The sequence below is a fragment of the Tachysurus fulvidraco genome, chromosome 24 (assembly GCF_022655615.1).
Source record: "Tachysurus fulvidraco isolate hzauxx_2018 chromosome 24, HZAU_PFXX_2.0, whole genome shotgun sequence".
Classification (NCBI taxonomy): Eukaryota; Metazoa; Chordata; class Actinopteri; order Siluriformes; family Bagridae; genus Tachysurus; species Tachysurus fulvidraco.
The window spans coordinates 1478400-1499127 of record NC_062541.1 but is presented as its reverse complement, the minus strand read 5'-3'; the positions used below and the strand labels follow the sequence as shown (position 1 = coordinate 1499127).

Sequence of the window (20728 nt, the reverse complement as noted above, 5' to 3'; positions counted from 1 at the left end):
GGAATGTTTCACATGGCTGTGTGTGTGTGTGTGTGTGTGTGTGTGTGAGAGAGAGAGAGAGAGAGAGAGAAAGAGAGCTGTGAAAGAGAGCACTGTTTCAGTTTCCGGTGTGATTCAGTGATATGTCATGCTCCTGACCCAGTGGGGCTCGTCTCATTATAAACACAGAGGAAGTGATGAAGTGAACAAGTTCATCTCTGTGTTTGTTTACCCCAAAGCTGGATTCTCCTTCATATACCATCATACGAGCCTTTGTACATTAGTAAACTCTCTCTTAGTTATTCTTCCAGGTTTGTGAGTGTAAGTATAAATATAAGTGGTGTATACACTAAAACACTGTCTGAAGAAACACCTCAGAGGCGTGAAATTTTATCTTCTGAATTTAAACCCTCTGAATCCATTTAAGCAGCTGAGTAACAAACTGAACACCAGCAACGTCCTGTGTGGAAAAACTCGCCCATTTTATATACACGTTACTCTGAAATACTGCTGCGTTTGAGCGCGCAGAGGATCCACACTACCGTCTGTCTGTCTCCTGTCTGTCTCCTGTCTGTCTCTCTGTGGTCAAGGCCGTAGTCCATCTTACACACTGTACATGATGTCATCTGATCATGTGACCACAGACACATTCAGTGTTAAAAAAAGGTTTTTCCTTTAATTCTTTGATCTTTAGCACAGTAGCTCTTGTCTTTCTTCATTGTTCCCTGTTCATGAAGCTGTTCTTTATTTCTGTGTGGTCCGTGCAGTGCCTCGCCCCAGTGCCTGATTTGGACATTGAGGCATTTTGTGTGCACATTGTGATAGTCCAGAGACACCAAATATAAAGTCATCACAAGAACACAAGCTCTAATGGGTTTAGACTGAGAGCAGTGTTTAGACCTGTGTTAAAACTTTGTATTTTATTGTGAATAAGGAAATTCTCTCACACACACACACACTTCACTGTGTACTGCAACAGCTATATATATGGTTGACATGACAATAAAACCTTCTTGACTTGACTCGACACACACCCCAAGACTGTGTCTCCTCCTACTGGTAAACAAGTGTCATTACAGAATCAGAATGAGGTTTATCGGCCAAATGTGTTGACACCCACAAGGAATTTGGTTCCAGCTGTTATCAGTAATATTAAAGACTCTAATAACACAAGTTAAGTTCTGATAACTTATGTGGTTATTAATCCGCCATCAGAGCCACACAGCTAAACTGGGCATTTCTCATATCATTAACCAGTGCACAGATTTATACTAAGTTTTTAGGAACCTTCTACACTATCTGTGGTTCATGTAACTGGGTTACAGGTGAATGTTTTTAAGCACATATAAAAGTCTGGAAATTGAGGTGGCGTTTTCCTTTAACTCTGCTGATTGTGCAGGTATTTACAATGCAAACACTTTAGAAATGTACTGTAAATACAGAGTATACACACACACACACATACACTTCACTCGACCGACTTCACAGTAAGAATCATAGCTTTTGGTAAAGCCATCACACTTTTGTTTGATCAGAGATCTTTAATCAATCTGCTTTCTGCTCACACACACACAGAGTATAACGTAATCACAGAGCTTCTCCTGAGTGGATCAGATAGAAGTCCGTCAAGATCTTTGATTTTTATCTTAACAGATTTGAGTTCGACGTCTTAAATCCACCCGATCTTTAGACATGTGAACAAAAACACACCAAACAAGTTTCTCAGGTGGGTCTTGAGGTACTGAAAGCTAAACGGCATTAAACACGTAACTGGTAGGCCGTCATAACTAATGTGTGTAGAGTGTAAAGAATAAAACAGTCATTGTTTTGCTGTTATAGGAAAATGATAAACAATGAGTTGGTGTGACGGCACAGAGTCACTGTTACACTACTGAAGTGAATTGTGTTCCTATTACAGCATGTAATCACTCACTTTCTACCGCTTTATCCAAACTTCTCGGGTCACGGGGAGCCTGTGCCTATCTCAGGCGTCATCGGGCATCGAGGCAGGATACACCCTGGTCGGAGTGCCAACCCATCGCAGGGCACACACACACACTCTCATTCACTCACACACACACACACTACGGACAATTTTCCAGAGATGCCAATCAACCTACCATGCATGTCTTTGGACCGGGGGAGGAAACCGGAGTACCCAGAGGAAACCCCCGAGGCACGGGGAGAACATGCAAACTCCACACACAAGGCGGAGGCAGGAACCGAACCCCCGACCCTGGAGGTGTGAGGCGAACGTGCTACCCACTAAGCCACCGTGCCCCCCTGCATGTAATCACACAACAGCAAATTGCTAACACACATTTGTTTATTGTCACCTTACATGCTCACTTATATCAGTTATGAACAGTCTTTACAGCTTCAGCTCAGCCTGTTACGAAACAGCTCTGACACTGGAGACTCCTTCCACGCATCAGAACCATAGAGGTGGGAGAAAGGCCTAAAGGTATCCTGGGAAAAGACGTTAAAATGTCAAATATTAAGTATTTAATATTGAGTATTAAGTATTTTGGATTGGTTTGGGGTGAAATTGCAGTTATCAAAAGAGATAATAGTATTAATAATATTAAGTAGTTTATAGGGAATCTTTTCTGAGACAGATTTAATAGCTATCTAATAAACTTCCCCTATGGAATGGCCCAAGCTGAGGGCAGGTAGGGGATGTTCAGTGAGGGGGGATGTTCAGTGCGCATTAACAAAAGTGATGCATTTAACAATACACGTTTATTATCAACTCAAATAGCTCATGTGTTTATGTTACTACGCCTTATAGCCACTGGGCGGCGTGTGCGATTGTGAAATGGTTCGTAGTGATGACTCGGATCCTCCCACGGAAAGTGAATGGAACGTTCCATGATGACGTGGCACTTAGTATAAAATGACCCACTGAGGCAGCAGTGCCCTCCCCGAAACCCCCCGGCTGTTAGTGCGGTGTGAGTGCGTGTGTGATCCGGAGCTAGCCTCGGCACACGTTCTATAAAAAATTAAAAAAAAAAAAAAAATTTAAAAAACCTTAAAAACTCTTAAAAAATTTTCTTTTTCTTTTCTTTCTTTTTATTTTGTAATTAAAAAAATCACATCGGTGAAGCAGCAGCTACTCGGTATCGACACATCACAGAGGAACCGACGCGTTAGCTTAGCATAGTCTGTCAGGGCCTCGTCTCACTGGAACACGATACAAATCTGACTTTTTTTTGGGATAAGAACGTGTCCGTATTTTAAAAGTAAGCGTTAAAGAATTAGACAATTTTTTTTTCAATTTTAAACATTTTTAAAGCGCTGTTTTTTTTAATAATTCGTGATTTTGCTCGGTTTAAGTTGACGAAGTGTTTGAGGAGAAAGTCAGTCTCGCGCACCACAGACACGTCTCTCTCTCACAAGACCTCACAAGAATCGACACTACGACATGAACCCGAGCGCTCCGAGCTACCCGATGGCGTCGCTGTACGTCGGAGACCTTCACTCAGATGTGACCGAGGCCATGCTGTATGAGAAGTTCAGCCCTGCCGGTGCCATCCTGTCCATCCGCGTGTGCAGGGACATGATCACACGCCGCTCCCTCGGCTACGCCTACGTCAACTTCCAGCAGCCAGCAGACGGTGAGTGGGGAAAGATGTAGAAATAAAGCAGGGGGACTTTACACTCCAGATCCGTGGCTCGTGTGCTGCTCTGGGCCCTCTCTCTCTCTCTCTCTCTCTCTCTCTCTCTCTCATGCCGTGCTAAATGCTAACACTAGCAAGTGCGTAGAAAGAAGAAATTCGGTTCTGATTCGGTTCCGAATTTAGAAGTTTTAAACCTCGGCACTTGTGCGTCACTCACTAAATGTTCACTGTGTTTAAACACTCGGCCTTGTTAACATTGCTCTGAATTTGGATCCCATGCTAACCGTGTTAGCCACGGACACGCACGTTAGGCCCTGCTCCCTTTAACACTGACCAGTCAGGAGGGGGTTCAGTTCTCACCTCTTGCACCGGATTCAATACAGTTCAGTATGTACGTGTTCATCATATGAAACCCAGGAGACGTCTGCGGTTCAGTTTGATCCCTGTAATACCTTGTGATCCACTGCTTCCTTTTCACCCCTGTGCTGGTGGTGGAGTCACGCACTAAACACCTCACTATCACTGAACACCCTTGATGCGTAGTGATCTAGTAAGAAGGGCTGCTACAGGTTTAGGACACAATTACCCCAGGAGATCTGCAAGGCATCGCAAAGCTAGACCCTTATTGTCAGAGTTGGAGGACTCGATTCATATGACTTGACTTGAGTCAGACTAAAGACTTGACTTTGAGACTTGCTTGACAAATATTAAAAAAAGACTCGACTTTGACTTGACATTCATGACTTGTGACTTGCACATGTGACTTACTCCCACCTCTGCTTATTGTACTTATAATCCCGGGTTTAGTGGAGCACTGGGCTCATTTTTTTATGCTGAAGGAGTTGAATTGCATACAGAATCAGCACAATTTAAAATGGGTTTTTTTTTTTTTTGGTCAACATGGTTCAGTTTTGTAATTTTTTGTTCTCTTAATAGATGTACAGTGGGAGCACAAGTTTAAACTGAGGATGTAGGATTGTGCTGATTTATGTATGTTAAGTTCGTGCACTCTCCAAGCACACACATGACACTTTTTTCTTTTTTTTCTCCCTCCTCCAGCTGAGCGTGCTCTGGACACCATGAACTTTGACGTGATCAAAGGCAGACCTGTACGCATCATGTGGTCCCAGCGTGACCCGTCTCTGAGGAAAAGTGGCGTTGGTAACATTTTCATTAAGAACCTGGACAAGTCAATCGATAACAAGGCTCTGTATGACACCTTCTCTGCGTTCGGCAACATTCTGTCCTGCAAGGTAGCGTCTCTACGAACGTTTATAGTTTGATCACGTGTGTTCCCTGCATGGCCTCTTTGTGCATGAATTTGCTTCTGTTTGTTGTATTTAAGGTTGTTTGTGATGAAAACGGATCAAAGGGATATGGTTTTGTGCACTTTGAGACCCAGGAGGCCGCTGAAAGAGCCATTGAGAAAATGAATGGCATGTTGCTCAACGACAGAAAAGTGTAAGTGAGCAATTTTAAACCTGCACTTGTGTAGAAACTAATGAGCCTGGGCTTTTCTTGTGCACTTATGTGACTGTGCTTTTATACACCGTTATAGCACAGTGAATAAAACCTACTGTTATCTTCAGATTCACCGCGTTGAACGAGCTCAGGATTTAGACGGTGATGACTTGTTTACGATGTTCATGCATTTGAACTTTATCTGCATTTGTTTGCTTTTTTTTTATTTGTGTAGGTTTGTGGGTCGTTTCAAATCCCGCAAAGAGCGGGAGGCCGAGCTTGGAGCCAGAGCCAAGGAGTTCACCAACGTTTACATCAAGAACTTTGGCGAGGACATGGACGATGAGAAACTGAAGGAAGCCTTTAGCAAATATGGTGTGTTTAGACATTTACGTTGATGCGTATGGTTTAAGAATCGCAGTCTAGTCAAATTCAGTGCGTCCTCTTGTGTGGGCTGTACTGGCCAAACGGCTGCAACAGTGATGTCATAGCCCATGGGCCCCGTGTTTTAATAGTAGATACTGGGGATAAATAACGGCTATGTACAATCACCAATGGGTGGAGAGTGGGTGGTGTGCTGAATGTAACCCAGAGATAAACACGTACATGCACTATAGATAACTGATTAGGGTGCAAGGATAAACCTGTGAATTACAGCCTTTATTTATTTTATTTTTTAAAATAGTGTTATTAATTTCGGTGCTCTACAGAAGATTTAATGTGCTTCCTTCCCGATGTTCCTTCTCTCACCAGGCACTGCTATGAGTATCCGGGTCATGACTGACGACAGTGGCAAGTCTAGAGGGTTTGGCTTTGTGAGCTTCGAGAGGCACGAGGATGCTCAAAAGGTACGTAATAATGCACCAGACTAGATTTTAAATGATTTGAAAAGTATAAACACATTTTTCTCCTGGTGAGGGCTGTCAAGCTCTGAAAAGCCAAATGTGTTCCAGGTTCTGCTGTAAAAACATTGAGGAGCTATTCGTCTGTCAGGATTATGCTTGCTGTGGTCTGGGTTTTTGGGCTAATTTTCTATTTATTATTATTATTATTATTATTATTATTTTTAGTGAAATGCTACATGTTCACCTCTGAGTCCAGCTGAAGGTGGGAGATATACAGTATTACGTAGTAAGTGAGCAGTCGGGTCTTGAGAAAAATGGCCAAGCATAAAGTTCTGAGCAAGTTTGACCCATTTTGGTGGTGATCCAGGGATGAAGTGTTTAGTAACTAACTAGTGACAGGTTCGTGGGAGCACGAGGCTCATTAATGATAGTTTGAGTCCACAGAAGCTGCTGGAAGCAGTTTGAAGTTCTGGGTAATGTTCTGCTTGGAGAACAATGGGTTCTGTACAGTACCACCTACCTAAACATTTATGCAGTCGGAGTGTCACTTCATAACATCAAGTTTCCCTAAAGTGACCTCAGGACCCCTTTCTGTACAATAATGCTCCCTGACACGCTGCAAAAACAGTTCAGGAACGTGTTGAGGGACGAGAGCCGAAGGTCCTGACTTGGGCAATTGGAATGAGATCTGGGGAATTTCCGAGGCAGTCTGTGGAACGTGCTGGGCGAACAAGTTCATGGTGCATGGAGGCTCCACCTCACAACTTTGGAGGAATTAAAGGAGCTGCTGCTAATGCTGATACCACTGCACACCTTCAGAGGTGGTTCTCTTGTGGAGTCTAAGAGTCAGAGGCACAATAATCCTACAGTATTTGCTGGAGTGTTAACATTATGGCTGATCCATGTAGATGTTAATCACAAATGTATCGACGCAGAAATTAACCATGAATTCATTTATTTGAGGATTTACCTGACAATCGGGTTGTTTCCTTCCTGCCACCCGAGATAGTTTTGGTTTTGATTCGCTCTGCATTCTTTAAACGACGTGTCGTCTTAATTCCGTATTTTTCCCAGGCTGTGGACGAGATGAACGGGAAAGAGCTGAACGGCAAGCTGATCTACGTGGGCCGTGCTCAGAAGAAAGTGGAGCGTCAGACCGAACTCAAGCGCAAGTTTGAGCAGATGAAGCAGGATCGGATGACTCGGTACCAGGTTCGTCTGAGCACATGGTCAAAACTGGTTTAAATTCTTTGCAGTCTAGTCAAATTCAGTGCGTCCTCTTGTGTGGGCTGTACTGGCCAAACGGCTGCCATAGCGACGTCATAGCCCATGGGCCCCGTGTTTTAATAGTAGATACTGGGGATAAATAATGGCTATGTACACTTTAGCACCTGCTCAGCAGTAACAGTTCATGTCTAACATGCTGAATGGTTTGAAATGCGTAGGGTGTGAATCTGTACGTGAAAAACCTGGACGACGGCATCGACGATGAGCGGCTGCGTAAGGAGTTCTCTCCTTTCGGAACGATTACCAGCGCCAAGGTTCGCTTCTATTTTAATATATATCATTCAATATTATAGTCTATTTATTACAGCAGCCTTTGTAGCGTATTAGACTTGGAACATCACGGTGTGGCTTTTTGTTTAAAGGTCATGATGGATGGAGGACGCAGCAAAGGTTTCGGATTTGTCTGCTTCTCCTCCCCCGAGGAGGCGACTAAAGCCGTGACCGAGATGAATGGCCGTATCGTCGCCACAAAACCGCTCTACGTGGCTCTGGCTCAGCGTAAAGAGGAACGTCAAGCTCATCTGACCAATCAGTACATGCAGAGGATGGCCAGTGTTCACACCGTACCAAATCCTGTTCTCAACCCCTACCAGACCGCACCGCCCTCTGGATACTTCATGGCTGCCATTCCTCAGGTCGGTGATTTATCAGAATAAGTAAAGGCTTTATTGCCAACGATGCTATATGGAATTTGTCTTGCGCTTCCGGTTCAGTGGCGATGAGATCAGAGGGCCAAAAAATACATTGTGCTATAGAATGAGATGCAGGATGCACTAGGATGGAGATGGTAACAATTAACTGTAAGGTTATTGTGTAATGGGGAACATTTACCTGTTCTCACAGTTATGTAATAACATGTCGGAGTTTCACATTTGTACACAATTAGACCATTTCTTTATATTCTGTTACTGTACTTGTACTTGTCGATGTTCGTGACCGTTTGTGTCTCATGCAAGAGAGTTAGTTAGACCCCGTTCACACTGCAGGTAAAAGTGACCCAAATCTGATTTTGGGGGTGGGTGTGTGTCATGTGACCAGGTCAGACTTCTTCAGGAGTAGTGTGAGCACTCAAATCTAACCCAGATCTGAATTTTTTTTTTTTTTAAATCAGATTTAGACCACTTCCATATGTGGTCCTGAATCAGAACCAAATGGTTTTTTTTTTTTTTTTTTTTTTTTTTTTTCTTCTTCCCCAATGTGGCCGCAGTGTGAACAACAGAGGCGGATTTGATGCGACTTTCACATCAATCTACATCAACTTTTGTCACAATTATGCGCCGGCAAAAACGTGACACAAACGTGACTGGTAACGTGTTAAGAGTGTTGTATAGAGTGGCTATGTGAACCAGCTCATAATGTTTGCATACGTCACATTATAGCATTACATGATGTATTTGCTTGCACCAGATTGATACGATACTTCCTCCGTAACCTCACCGACTTTTTAGCGCGACGGCGTGCCGCGTGTGACGTTATCGTTCGTTTGTGCACGCAGGTCAGTTCGAAATGGCAAACGGTTCACACTGGTATCTGATAGGTCACATTTTAAAAAGGTAATTTGAATCAGATCTGAGAAATATCCGAATCGAGCTTTAAGACTTGCAGTGTGAACGTGGCCTTAGCTACAGAACTTGTTCTCGAAACATAGGAACAGGAAGCGGACTCCATTTTACACACAGAGAAGCTGTTACCATTTTATAACATGATTAACCTGTACTTTTGTCCTCAGGCTCAAAACAGAGCTGCATACTATCCTACCAGCCAGCTCGCACAGCTCCGTCCCAGTCCACGCTGGACCGCGCAGGGTGTCCGACCTCAGCGTAAGTACACACGCGTACTGTGCAGTGTTCTACAGTAAGATATTTTTGTCTAAGCCTGATCACGTCCAGGAGAAGGTGGCAGTGCCTTAAACCCAGTACAGATTCTCTTATGTTCTGACTTGAAGTAGAATTGTTTCATATGTGTTTGGCAATGCGACACACCCAGTGAAGCGAATTACTGAGATTGCTTCATCTGTTTTGTGGTTGTGGATATTTTTAACCATATTTATTATGTTTGGTCTCCAATCCTTGACTTTAGTCGCGTCGGAATTAGTTCAGTATTTTGTTACACGTCTGTACACTAGTTTGTCCTTCACTCCTCAGACTTCCAGAACATGCAAGCCACCATGAGGCCCTCAGCCCCAAGACCACAGACCTTCAACACGATGAGACCTGCTTCTCAGGTTCCTCGTGTGATGTCTGCTCAACGTGTCGGTGAGTTTGCGCAGTCACATCTTGGTGTGTGCAAATTTTTCTGCTCAGTTTCGGTGTTATAGAAAGTTATTTTTTTTTTCCTTTCATTTCTACATGGTTACAGTTAGTGTTCTAGTAAACTTTAGTGGTGTTCAGCTGCTCTGCTTTCCTGGAATTAGACATTAGCAAACACTTACTCTGGTGATTGACTGACTGGTATTTTTCTACTGAAGAGAAAGTAAATATAATTAGGTTGTTAAACCTGTGCGTGTGTGCACTTGGCATTTGGATTCAGTTTGTCCATGTTCCTGTTCTAGGAAATGTTTTGTAATGGTTTCATTATTACAGTTTTGTTTTTGTTTTGTTTTTTTGTTTTTTACAAACAGGGTATAAATAAAGCTTAAAAAGAGAGATTCTTGTTTACAAGATTCTACTTTGCACTTTCTGCCATCAAGAGTTTTTGGATTGACCGATTCGTCGTCATCTTTCCTCTCTTCTCTGTTTTTTAGCTGCACAGGTGGGTCCCAGGCCTACAGCTGCAGCGGCTGCGGCAGCCGCAGCACCGGTGCGTGCCATCCCACAGTACAAATACACGGCCGGAGTGCGTAACCCCCAGCAGCACATCAGCTCTCAGCCGCAGGTCTCCATGCAGCAGGTCAGAGTTCGTTCCCTTTTTTTTTTTTTTTTTTTTCCCCCTGTCTAATATGTACACCTGATGTTGCAGTGTTGCTGAATATTTTATGTCCTGTTTTTGTAGCCTGCAGTGCATGTTCAGGGTCAAGAGCCTCTGACGGCTTCCATGCTGGCTGCAGCTCCACCTCAGGAGCAGAAGCAGATGCTGGGTAAGTGTGAAACTTTTTTTTTGTTTTTTGTTTTACGCAACTCACTTATGTACGTTGTGATCTGTAGTGTGACTAAGCTTTTTCCTCCCTCCCCTTTTTCTCCCTGCACTTCCAGGTGAGCGTCTCTTCCCTCTCATTCAGAACATGCACTCCAACCTGGCAGGGAAGATCACGGGCATGTTGCTGGAGATCGACAACTCTGAGCTGCTGCACATGCTCGAGTCTCCAGAGTCTCTGCGCTCCAAGGTGATTAGTGTGATCGTCGTGTTCACGAGATGTCTTTGTTTAGCCTGTCTGCTACTGGTGTGATGATGCAATCCTGTTCGGTGTGGGAGCTCCTGCAGTGTCGGGAACCTTCACTCAGACTCCTGATGACATACACAGGGGCCATCTGACCAGTACTAACTGCACACCACCACGGTTCCTGTTTTTCTAATGTCACGTGTCTGTACTTCCCAGTTCTGAACAGCAATGTAAATGACACAGCGGAGTTTCTCATATGACCTAAACACATCCAGTAACGACCATATAAATCAGTTCCAGTTTATTTTTAGCATTTTTTTTTTTGTGCCGCTGGATCATGATTGGTCAGTGTTTTATACTAACAGCAGCTCTGACTGAACTGCAGCTGCAAATCATGGTTTGTTTTTTTTCCTTCCTGTAAAGTCAGAGGTCACTGAGAACAGGCACTCGCTTGTTTCCCAGAGCTGTAAATGACTAAATGGATGAAGGTCATTCCTAATATTCGAACACTGGTTTTACGGAGGATAAAATGACACGATTTTTTATTAGCTAAATATATATACAATAAAATGTTAAGTATTGATTAGCTGCTTGTGATGCGGTGTGAACACTGCAGTAGTGGGGCAACAGACTGGAGGAGTGACGACTGTACTGTGTTTCAGGTTGATGAGGCTGTTGCTGTGCTTCAGGCTCACCAGGCCAAAGAACAACAGAAAAATGTGACCAACGCCACCGGCGTACCAAGCGTCTAAGCCGAGGTACTGACAGCCTTGTTTAGTGCGCGTGTGTGTGGCTTTTAGACACTAGTCTGTCTGGTTTTATCCCAGTTTACCCTTTACACTGTCTAGACAACACCAGAATGATCAGAGTTCTAAATGTTACGGATCATTTAAAGCTTCCGGTTTTCACATCTGTTGTAATCATTCCGATCGACTGCAGCTGTTTTTTCACCGGCTGTAACTTTGCAATTTTAATCTAAAACTTTGTTGTTTTTTTTCTTTCTCCTCTCCAGGGACTACAAACTTCTGACCTTGCTTCACCGAGGGGGGACTAAAACCGTATTAAACATTAAAAAAACGTGGAAAACACTGCAAAAAGATAGAAATGATATTTTAAAAAAAAAGAAAAATGCAATGGAACCTGAACTCTGCCGGGCTTAGAAGATAAAACTAGGCCTAGTTCATTATCTTACAAAAAATCTCAAAAAAAAGAGAAAAAATTAAAAATGTAAAAATGGGAAAATTGAAGGTTTTAAAGAAAATTCCATAAAGGTATAGAGAGGGAAAATTCAGACTCTCTATCAATCCTTATTTTATTCCTTTTATTTTTTACCGGAAGAGTTCGGTTCTGTGTGAGGAGGAGAACAAAGAACCACACAGGGCTACATGAATTCTCTGGAATTAAAATGTGCTTGCGCAAATAAATTACATTGTCCTTTACATCCGTGTCTTGTTTGCTTTGGGTTCTTTACACGATAACATGCTAGAAAACGGTGAATAAACATGTGCTGTTTCACTTGAATCCTTTAGAGGGCGCAGTTGCTCCTCTATACCCTAAACTTTACTACACAAGTATGTAGCTGAAGGTTAGTTTTTTGTGCTGTCTCCAAATCCTGAAGTTTTCTATTATTGCATACTGCTGCTTTAACCCTCTAAACATGAGTTACTGTCTGAATTTTACTCCACACTCATTGGCTACACACACACACCTCTTCCTCTATTTCACCATCAGCACAGCATGATGTGTCACGGCTGTGTCTGTGCTCAGAGAGGTCTGGGCTTTCAGACACCCCGAGTCTCCTGTGAGGTGACTGGTCATGTTCTTTCCTGTATGTGTTCATTACTGTGTGACACACACTGGCTAAATACAGGGTTTATTAATATTTATATATTTAATTAGCACAGATGGGATCTGTGTGTTTGAGAAACAATGCAGACAATGAAGGGACATAAGATGGTTAAAGGGGGTTAGTTTTTTGTAAATGTCATCACTAATAGTTCTATTAATAGCTAATTTCCATTTCTTTGTGGCAGTCACACCGTTATGGGTGTGTGTGGTGTCTCTCTCACACACACACACACACACATCAATGCCCTCTTCTGGGTGTCTGTTTCGGTCTCTGTTAAACAGGCCTCTTTATTTACAGTAAATATAAGATAAGAATCTTTTATTAGTCTTTTAGAATAATAAGATAGGGAAAGAAATATAAACATATTTTATCTCCTTTTCTCAGAAGGTTCTAGATGTTGGATTGTTTGTGTGGATTTGTTGTTCATTCAGCATCAGTGAGATCAGACTCTGATGTTGAGGAGACCCCAGTTCCAGTTCATCCCAGAGGTGTTCAGTGGTGTTGAGTTGGAGTCAGTGTTCACTGGTGGTGGTGTCAGGGCTCAGTGGTGTTGAGTACAGAGTCAGTGTTCACTGGTGTTGTCAGTCAGTGGTGTTCAGTCAGTGTTGAGTCGGGCCCAGTGGTGTTGAGTTGGAGTCAGTGTTCACTGGTGGTGGTGTCAGGGCTCAGTGGTGTTGAGTACAGAGTCAGTGTTCACTGGTGTTGTCAGTCAGTGGTGTTCAGTCAGTGTTGAGTCGGGGCTCAGTGGTGTTGAGTCAGAGTCCGTGTTTGAGTCATTTGTGTTGAGTTAGGGCTCAGTGGTGGTGTCTGAGTCAGTGGTGTCTGAGTCAGTCAGTGTTCACTGGTGTTGAGTCAGTGGTATTGAGCAGGGTCAGTGTTCACTGGTGTTGTCAGTGTTTACTGGTGTTGTCAGAGTCAGTGTTCAGTGCAGAACACACTGGAGTTCTTCACACCAACCTTCACCTCCACACCATGTCTTCATGGAGCTGCTTTTTTTAATTAATAAAAATAAAGTTAATTTACTTCCTTAACGTGACCTTGTAAATAAGTAAAAACGCCTGAAACGAAAGTCAATGATCAAATCTCGCGAGAACAGAGATGCCACTCCTTCGGGAAATCTCGCGAGAACATTTTCAACACGTTCCGGAGAAGCGGAGTGAGCAGAGGAACGGACGTATCCCAATCCGAGCCGTGTCTCCTTTAAATGAACGTGTCCGCCATCTTGTAAGGCTGCCTTACAGTGTAGCCGCCTACGTGTGTGACGTCACCGAGGGTTTAGGAAGTTTCATGAAGCGGTGATTTGGGACGCGGCCGCGGTCAGACACACAGGGAGTTGGCGACTCGGCCCCAAGTTTTTTTTTCCACCGGACCGAGCAAACAAAAGTTAAAGGTTTTATTACGTTTTGTTTTTCCTGTGTGTTTATTTTAACCTTGAGTTTTTCTCTCGGAGGTTGGAATAAAATGCGGGTGTGTCGGTGAGTCGAAAGGTAAATATCACGTTTATAAAGAAAGGTGTTTGTATTTAAAGCGTCGGTTTGTTTTACACCAAATAACTCGGGATCTGTGGAGAAAATCACACGGCTTTTAAACCGTTTGTAACTCGAACTGCTTTAAATATCTGTTTTGATGAAACAAAGCGTTTACAGGCTACAGCTAGCTGTTAGCAAGCGACGTGCTAGCTGTTAGCATTAGCACGCGCACACAACTTTGTTTACTTCTTTAAAACAACGTGTAATAAATGTAGTAAAGACGCATAAAGATGAGATCCTGGAGCTTTGGTGTTGATTGTTGTGTGAAATAAACAAGGTGAAGTGTAAAGTAGTGTTTGTGTGACACATTCACTGCCCTGAGGACCTGGTGTTCTGTTATAAATGTAAACATCTGCATTGGGTCGTGAGACGTGATGTTTATTTAAACGTGTAAAATCCCATCTAACTGCTTTGTCTATTAACTTTAAGGGTTTGTTTTTATTTAGTACGTGAATTTATTCACAGCTCTGTAGGGAACGTTGTAAAGTTTCACATTTAACACAGACAAAGAGGAAAAGGTGTTTAGTGTGTGTGAGATGGTGTTTAGTGTGTGTGAGAGATGGTGTTTAGTGTGTGTGAGAGATGGTGTTTAGTGTGTGTGAGATGGTGTTTAGTGTGTGTGAGATGGTGTTTAGTGTGTGTGAGATGGTGTTTGGTGGTGTTTAATGTGTGTGGTGCTTAGTGTTTGTGTGAGATGGTGTTTAGTGTGTGAGATGGTGTTTTGTGTGTGTGTGTGGTGTTTAGTGTGTGTGGTGTTTAGTGTTTGTAGTTAATTAGCACAACATGAATAACGCGCTTTGTTCTTTGGGCAAAAGTCTGGAGTTAAATCGATTTATGGCGAGGAATAAAAATAAGAGTTAATGATGAACAGATTCGGTTTATTTAACAGATAAGTTTCCTGTGTGAACATTAACCTGTTTGTCTCTCTGTCTGCCTCTGTCTCTCTGTCTCTCTGTCTGTCTGCCTCTCTCTCTGTCTGTCTCCCTCTCTCTGTCTGACTGTCTGTCTCTGTCTGACTGTCGGTCTCTCTCTCTCTGTCTGTCTGTCTCTCTGTCTGTCTGACTGTCTGCCTCTCTCTCTGTCTCTCTGTCTCTCTCTCTCTCACTGTCTCCCTCTCTCTGTCTGACTGTCTGTCTCTGTCTGACTGTCGGTCTCTCTCTGTCTGTCTGTCTGTCTCTCTCTCTCTCTCTGTCTGTCTCCCTCTCTCTCTCTGTCTGTCTGTCTGTCTCCCTCTCTCTCACTGACTCTCTGTCTGTCTGTCTCCCTCTCCCTCTGTCTCTCTGCCTGTCTTACACTCTGTCTCTCTCTCACTCTCTCTCCCCCCTGATTATTACTAATGGAGTGTTAGTTAGTAATAGTATGAGTGTGTTGTGTTGTCTGATCCTCACACTGACTCTCCCTCTGGAGTAACACAGGGTCTGTAGTGTTGAATTCCCCTTCACAGTACATTGGTACGTAGACTTCTGTTCATCCCCACACACCGAGCGAGAGAGAGAGACCGAGCGAGAGAGAGAGAGAGAGAGAGAGAGAGAGAGAGAGAGAGAGAGAGAGAGATGCTTCTGCTGTTCTAACCAACAAGTCTTAAGTGTGTTACGGTCATATTACATGCTAAGGGTGTTGGGTTTAGTGATCACTTTACTGCTGCTTTTACTATTATAAGACCTTTCATAAAAAATAAGTGTGTGTGTGTACGCGCGCGTGTGTGTGTGTGTGTGCGCGTGTGTGTGCGTTCTTGTGAGGAACCACGGTATCCTGCTGACAGGACAGTTCTGTAGAAACAGGAGCCTGAACTTCTCGTCAGTCAGTTTTGGTTTTCTCTCGTTCCATGTGACTCATTACTGCATGACGGCACGTGGACAGGAACGTTTATGGAATGTTGGATGTTGGACGACTGCAGTGAGAACATCACTCAGGTGTTTGTGTCATACACACGTCTGTCATGTGCAGTTATCAGACCTGTAACTGGGAACAGGCATCATGAGAAAGTGAGCGTGTGTTAAACTGTGACTGAACACACAGCTCCTCCTCCTTACCTGTAAACACCACGTCTCACAGGAAGGGATTAGTGTGAGGTCAGAGCTCAGAGGTTATGACCCCTCATACTCACGAGAGATTTCATTATAAACTATCATGTTCTCAGCAGGGTTTATACATCAGAGCAGAAAACCTTTTTATTACTCTGTGTGTGTGTGTGTGTGTGTGTGTGTGTGTGTGTGTGTGTGTGTTATCTACATCCTGTGTGATGGACACTGTTGCTTCTCCGAATCACCAAAACGATCGATTCCCTCAGGGACATTTAGTCAGTGTTGCTTCCGTCCTGGACCTTCACCTGCTCACAGCTACAACTTTATACCATAAGGACATTAAATCTCTCTCTCTCTCTCTCTCTCTCTCTCTCTCTCTCTCTCTCTCTCTCCAGCTTCTCCTCTATGTCTTGATGAGTTTGATGTAACATCACCGTACTGTTGTAACACACCGGATGTGATCACGCGTTCGAGATGTTTTTATAAACGTCTTTATCGACGTTTCCGTCATCGGAATTTAAAATTCACAAAGGGAACTTTTTCTAGTCCTTATACACAGATATCTAACGCCGGCTACGGCTGAATTTATCTCCGAACCCAAACGTAATGAGCCGTGAGTTAAAGTCCACACAGTGTGTGAGTCTGTAATCTGAACCAGAGACCTCGTTTACCCCGTCTAATCTCTCCCGAGTCTTCGTCCTGCCGTCACTTCTCCTCTCCGAGCCGTGTTTCTTCTCCATGTTCACGACTCTCTCACTGACATCACAGCGCAGATTAAGAGCGAGTGACGCCCGTGAGCCGATCACACGTGGCTGAAGGTTCCACAGTTAGCAGCAGCAGCTGGTGTCAGAGCGTTACACCACAATACACACGTGATGTCTGCACTCACGTCATTTCTCTGCTGTGCTGAACAGACTCGTGTCTGAGGCAGACCGTTAGTACTGGGACTCAGCAGAGACGAGGTAACTCCCATCCTGTCTGATTTCATCACACTGAAGCCCTTTTTGCTCCCATCAGGATTGTAAAGCTCGGAGTAGATCTGCCGATGACGATGGCAGTGATGGTGGTGATGAAGGTGTCGTTCAGCTGGACCGGTTCTCACTGATTATTTGTTGTTAGCACACAGATAAGGAACCGTATCGAGTTGTTTGTTTCCACAGTGTGACACGGCGATCCTCCGGTCCACATACGTGCTGATAAACTGAGATAAAAGCTGCCCCTCCCCCTGGTTATCTGTCACGTGTTCAACACACTGAATGTTATCACAAAACTCACACACACACACACACACACACACACACACACACACACACACACACACACACACACACATACACTGGGTCTCCCTGCAATACATGAGTGGGTACATCACTGTTAACATGCCAAAGCTGCTCATGTTTCTGTTACAGGGCCCTCAGTGTTTTATTCCTCTTATTCCACAGTGAGATAGAGACTGATCTGAGTGTGTGTGTCTGTGTGTGTATGTGTATGTGTGTGTGTGTGTGTGTATGTGTGTGTGTGTGTGTGTGTGTGTGTGTGTGTGTGAGAGAGAGAGAGTGTACACGCATAAATGTCACAATGAGGAAATCTTTTCTTGTTACAGGAATGTTGCAGGAAATTCCTTTAATAAACTTCTTACAGAAATCCGCCCCCCCCCCACACACACTCGCTTTTTTCAACAGTTCATTTGAAAAAAATGGCCAACCAGTATTCTCATAAAGCAGTTTCCCCTTTCCCCTCACACACACACACACACACACACACACACACACACACACACACACACACACACACACACACTCATTTAGCTGAGGAAGTGTGTAAACCAGCCCAACACACACACCTACACACAGACTGGACACACACACACACCTACACACAGACTGGACACACACACACACCTACACACAGACTGGACACACACACACCTACACACAGACTGGACACACACACCTACACACAGACTGGACACACACAATGTTAGTTGTGATTATCACAATTTCTTTTTTTTCTTTTTAGATATTTGGTTATGATTAGAGTGTGTGTGTGTGTGTGTGTGTGTGTGTGTGTGTGTGTGTGTGTGTGTGTGTGTGTGCGCGTGCGCTCGCTAACGGTCAGTCTTGTGTTGAGTTTACTGGTGGTTGCCATGGTAACTAGTGTAATATGACTATAGCAGTGTCTCTCACGCACACACACACACAGGCACAACAATATATATGTATATTAACAATATTTCTAATCATTTTCTCTTTGCACGTCCTCTGTGTTTATCTACGTGTCCGAAAACTCGTCAGACTCAAAGTATGTGTGTGTCAGTCATTAGGGGCGGGGCTTAGGGGCAGGTCAGTTATTACCCTCTCTCTGTGCTGAAGACAGAAGTGTTACTGAAGCGAACGCGATCGTCCTAAAAGGTTTTAGAATGTGTTAAAGAATCAGACTTTTACTGCTTGGTATCAGACGTGTTTAGGGGGACTGACAGCGTCTGGGTCTGACGTGGGCTTTGGGCTGTTCTGTGTACGCTGCAGGAATTTCCCTCCTCAGGAATGTTGTTTGCCTTGAGCAGCGGCCTGCTTGCGTTTACAGACCGTGAGACTCGTAGGATGTCTGGGAGTGTGTGTGTGTGTGTGTACACGTACGTGCGTGTTTCATTACAGTAATCCTTTTCTGGCTGTGTGCGCCGTTTTCCTGGATAGCTTCATGGACACTGTGTGTGTGTGTGTGTGTGTGTGTGTGTGTGTGTGTGTGTGATATCTGTGTTTTGCACTTTTACATTCTGACCTGTTCGTGCTTTGCATTTAAATATTCATGACCGTATAAAAATAGTGACAATAGGAAGTAATAGTGCTTTTTTTAATCTACTTTGAATTGAGATTCACAAACATTCAGACTGCGCGAGACTCGCCATCAGACTGCGCGAGACTCGCCATCAGACTGCGCGAGACTCGCCATCAGACTGCGCGAGACTCGCCATCAGACTGCGCGAGACTCGCCATCAGACTGCGCGAGACTCGCCATCAGACTGCGCGAGACTCGCCATCAGACTGCGCGAGACTCGCCATCAGACTGCGCGAGACTCGCCATCAGACTGCGCGAGACTCGCCATCAGACTGCGCGAGACTCGCCATCAGACTGCGCGAGACTCGCCATCAGACTGCGCGAGACTCGCCATCAGACTGCGCGAGACTCGCCATCAGACTGCGCGAGACTCGCCATCAGACTGCGCGAGACTCGCCATCAGACTGCGCGAGACTCGCCATCAGACTGCGCGAGACTCGCCATCAGACTGCGCGAGACTCGCCATCAGACTGCGCGAGACTCGCCATTTGTTCCATCTATAAAATTCGAATGTTACCTTTGAGGCCTGTGTGGGACTCGGTCACAGATCTGTTAAGACTCGGTGTCAGTGATTCGGTGTGTCGTCTGATTCAGAGCAAGTGATTTGGATATGGTTCAGTAAAGTGATTCAGAGTCAGTGTTGATTCAGTGAAAGTGACTCAAACCTCTGTGTCTTTCTTTAGGTCCTGTAAAGATCCAGTCTGGTGAGTTGAGCCGTGTTCCGGTCTCGTGATCCAGTCACACTCTCCTCACCACCATGTCCTAACACCCCACCCTCTCCTTTAAAAGCCCCACCCTTCCTCCCTCCCCACCCTCTCCCCTTTCTTCCCCTTCCTCACCTTCATCTTCTCCCAGTTACACTTGCATACAGAGAGATGAGTCTGAATCATCACCAGACGCCAGACTCGGAGCGGGAGCTTCCTTCCTCCTCCAGGAAGACACCTAAAAAGCGGGGCATCTCGCTCCGGTCGCTTTTCCGAAGACACCGCTTGGACCCCAAGTCTCGCAAATCCCGAGCGCTGGCCGCCGGCGTGGACGGCATCGCTAGTGTCGAGAGCGTCGTCCAGTCGGAAATGCAACAACCGCAGCAGCAGCAGCAGGAAGTAGCGTCCACGTCCACGCCGTCCTCCACGTCTTCCGAGTTCCTGGAATGTCCCCTGTGCCTGCTGCGCCACGCCCGAGACCGTTTCCCTGACATCATGACGTGTCACCATCGCTCGTGCGCCGACTGTCTGAGGCAGTACCTACGCATCGAGATCTCGGAGAGCCGCGTGAACATCAGCTGCCCCGAGTGCTCCGAGCGCTTCAACCCCCACGACATCCGCATGATCCTCGGAGACCGCGCCCTCATGGAGAAGTACGAGGAGTTCATGCTCCGGAGGTGGCTCGCCGCTGACCCCGACTGTCGCTGGTGCCCCGCCCCCGACTGCGGGTAACGTGTACACACACACACACTGCTATGTGGACACAAACACGTGCATACACACACTTACACAAACATACTAGCACAGACACACAAACACACATGCACTAGGTACAGCAATAGAAATCACACACACACACACACACACACACACACACACACACACACACGTCTCTTATTAATCTGCATTATAACATCTAATTACAATACAGCAACTCTACTTACTCACACACGCACACACCTCACTCACATACCTCACTTACTCACACACGCACCTCACTCACACACACACGCACCTCACACACACACACGCGCACCTCACTCACACACACGCGCACCTCACTCACACACACGCGCACCTCACTCACACACACGCGCACCTCACTCACACACACGCGCACCTCACTCACACACACGCGCACCTCACTCACACACACGCGCACCTCACTCACACACACGCGCACCTCACTCACACACACGCGCACCTCACTCACACACACGCGCACCTCACTCACACACACGCGCACCTCACTCACACACACGCGCACCTCACTCAC

General features: G+C 45.0%; 2 protein-coding genes, 1 long non-coding RNA gene and 2 other non-coding genes across 7 annotated transcripts in view; 4 read left to right on the top strand and 1 right to left on the bottom strand.

The window, feature by feature from the left end:
- Positions 1–2287: 2287 nt before the first annotated feature.
- Positions 2288–4185, bottom strand: LOC113649566. Its single transcript, XR_003442180.2, has 2 exons — positions 3960–4185; positions 2288–2448 (listed from the first exon to the last, which is right to left on the bottom strand). It is a non-coding gene; the product is annotated as an uncharacterized LOC113649566 (long non-coding RNA).
- Positions 2897–11950, top strand: pabpc1b (poly A binding protein, cytoplasmic 1 b). The gene is made up of 15 exons (XM_027157396.2): positions 2897–3596; positions 4659–4852; positions 4945–5060; positions 5296–5435; positions 5814–5908; positions 6980–7117; positions 7351–7446; positions 7555–7827; positions 8922–9012; positions 9337–9447; positions 9936–10081; positions 10184–10268; positions 10384–10514; positions 11174–11269; positions 11524–11950. The coding sequence occupies exons 1-14, from the start codon at positions 3404–3406 to the stop codon at positions 11261–11263; spliced, it is 1899 nt and encodes a 632-aa protein (XP_027013197.1). The 5' UTR covers positions 2897–3403; the 3' UTR covers positions 11264–11269; positions 11524–11950.
- LOC113649635 lies at positions 5477–5610 on the top strand. Its single transcript, XR_003442190.1, has one exon. It is a non-coding gene; the product is annotated as a small nucleolar RNA SNORA5 (small nucleolar RNA).
- Positions 7157–7290, top strand: LOC113649634. The gene has a single exon (XR_003442189.1). It is a non-coding gene; the product is annotated as a small nucleolar RNA SNORA5 (small nucleolar RNA).
- Positions 11951–13549: 1599 nt separating the features above from the next.
- Positions 13550–20728, top strand: part of rnf19a (ring finger protein 19A, RBR E3 ubiquitin protein ligase) — a 19025-nt gene continuing 11846 nt past the window's right edge. For 2 of the 3 annotated variants that reach the window (XM_027157395.2, XM_027157392.2), the window contains exons 1-2: positions 13550–13847; positions 19432–20180. In XM_027157395.2, coding sequence (XP_027013196.1) covers positions 19624–20180 — 557 coding nt within the window. In that variant the 5' untranslated portion in view covers positions 13550–13847; positions 19432–19623. The remainder of the gene's footprint in view (positions 13848–19431; positions 20181–20728) is intronic. The other variant, XM_027157393.2, reaches the window with a different exon arrangement.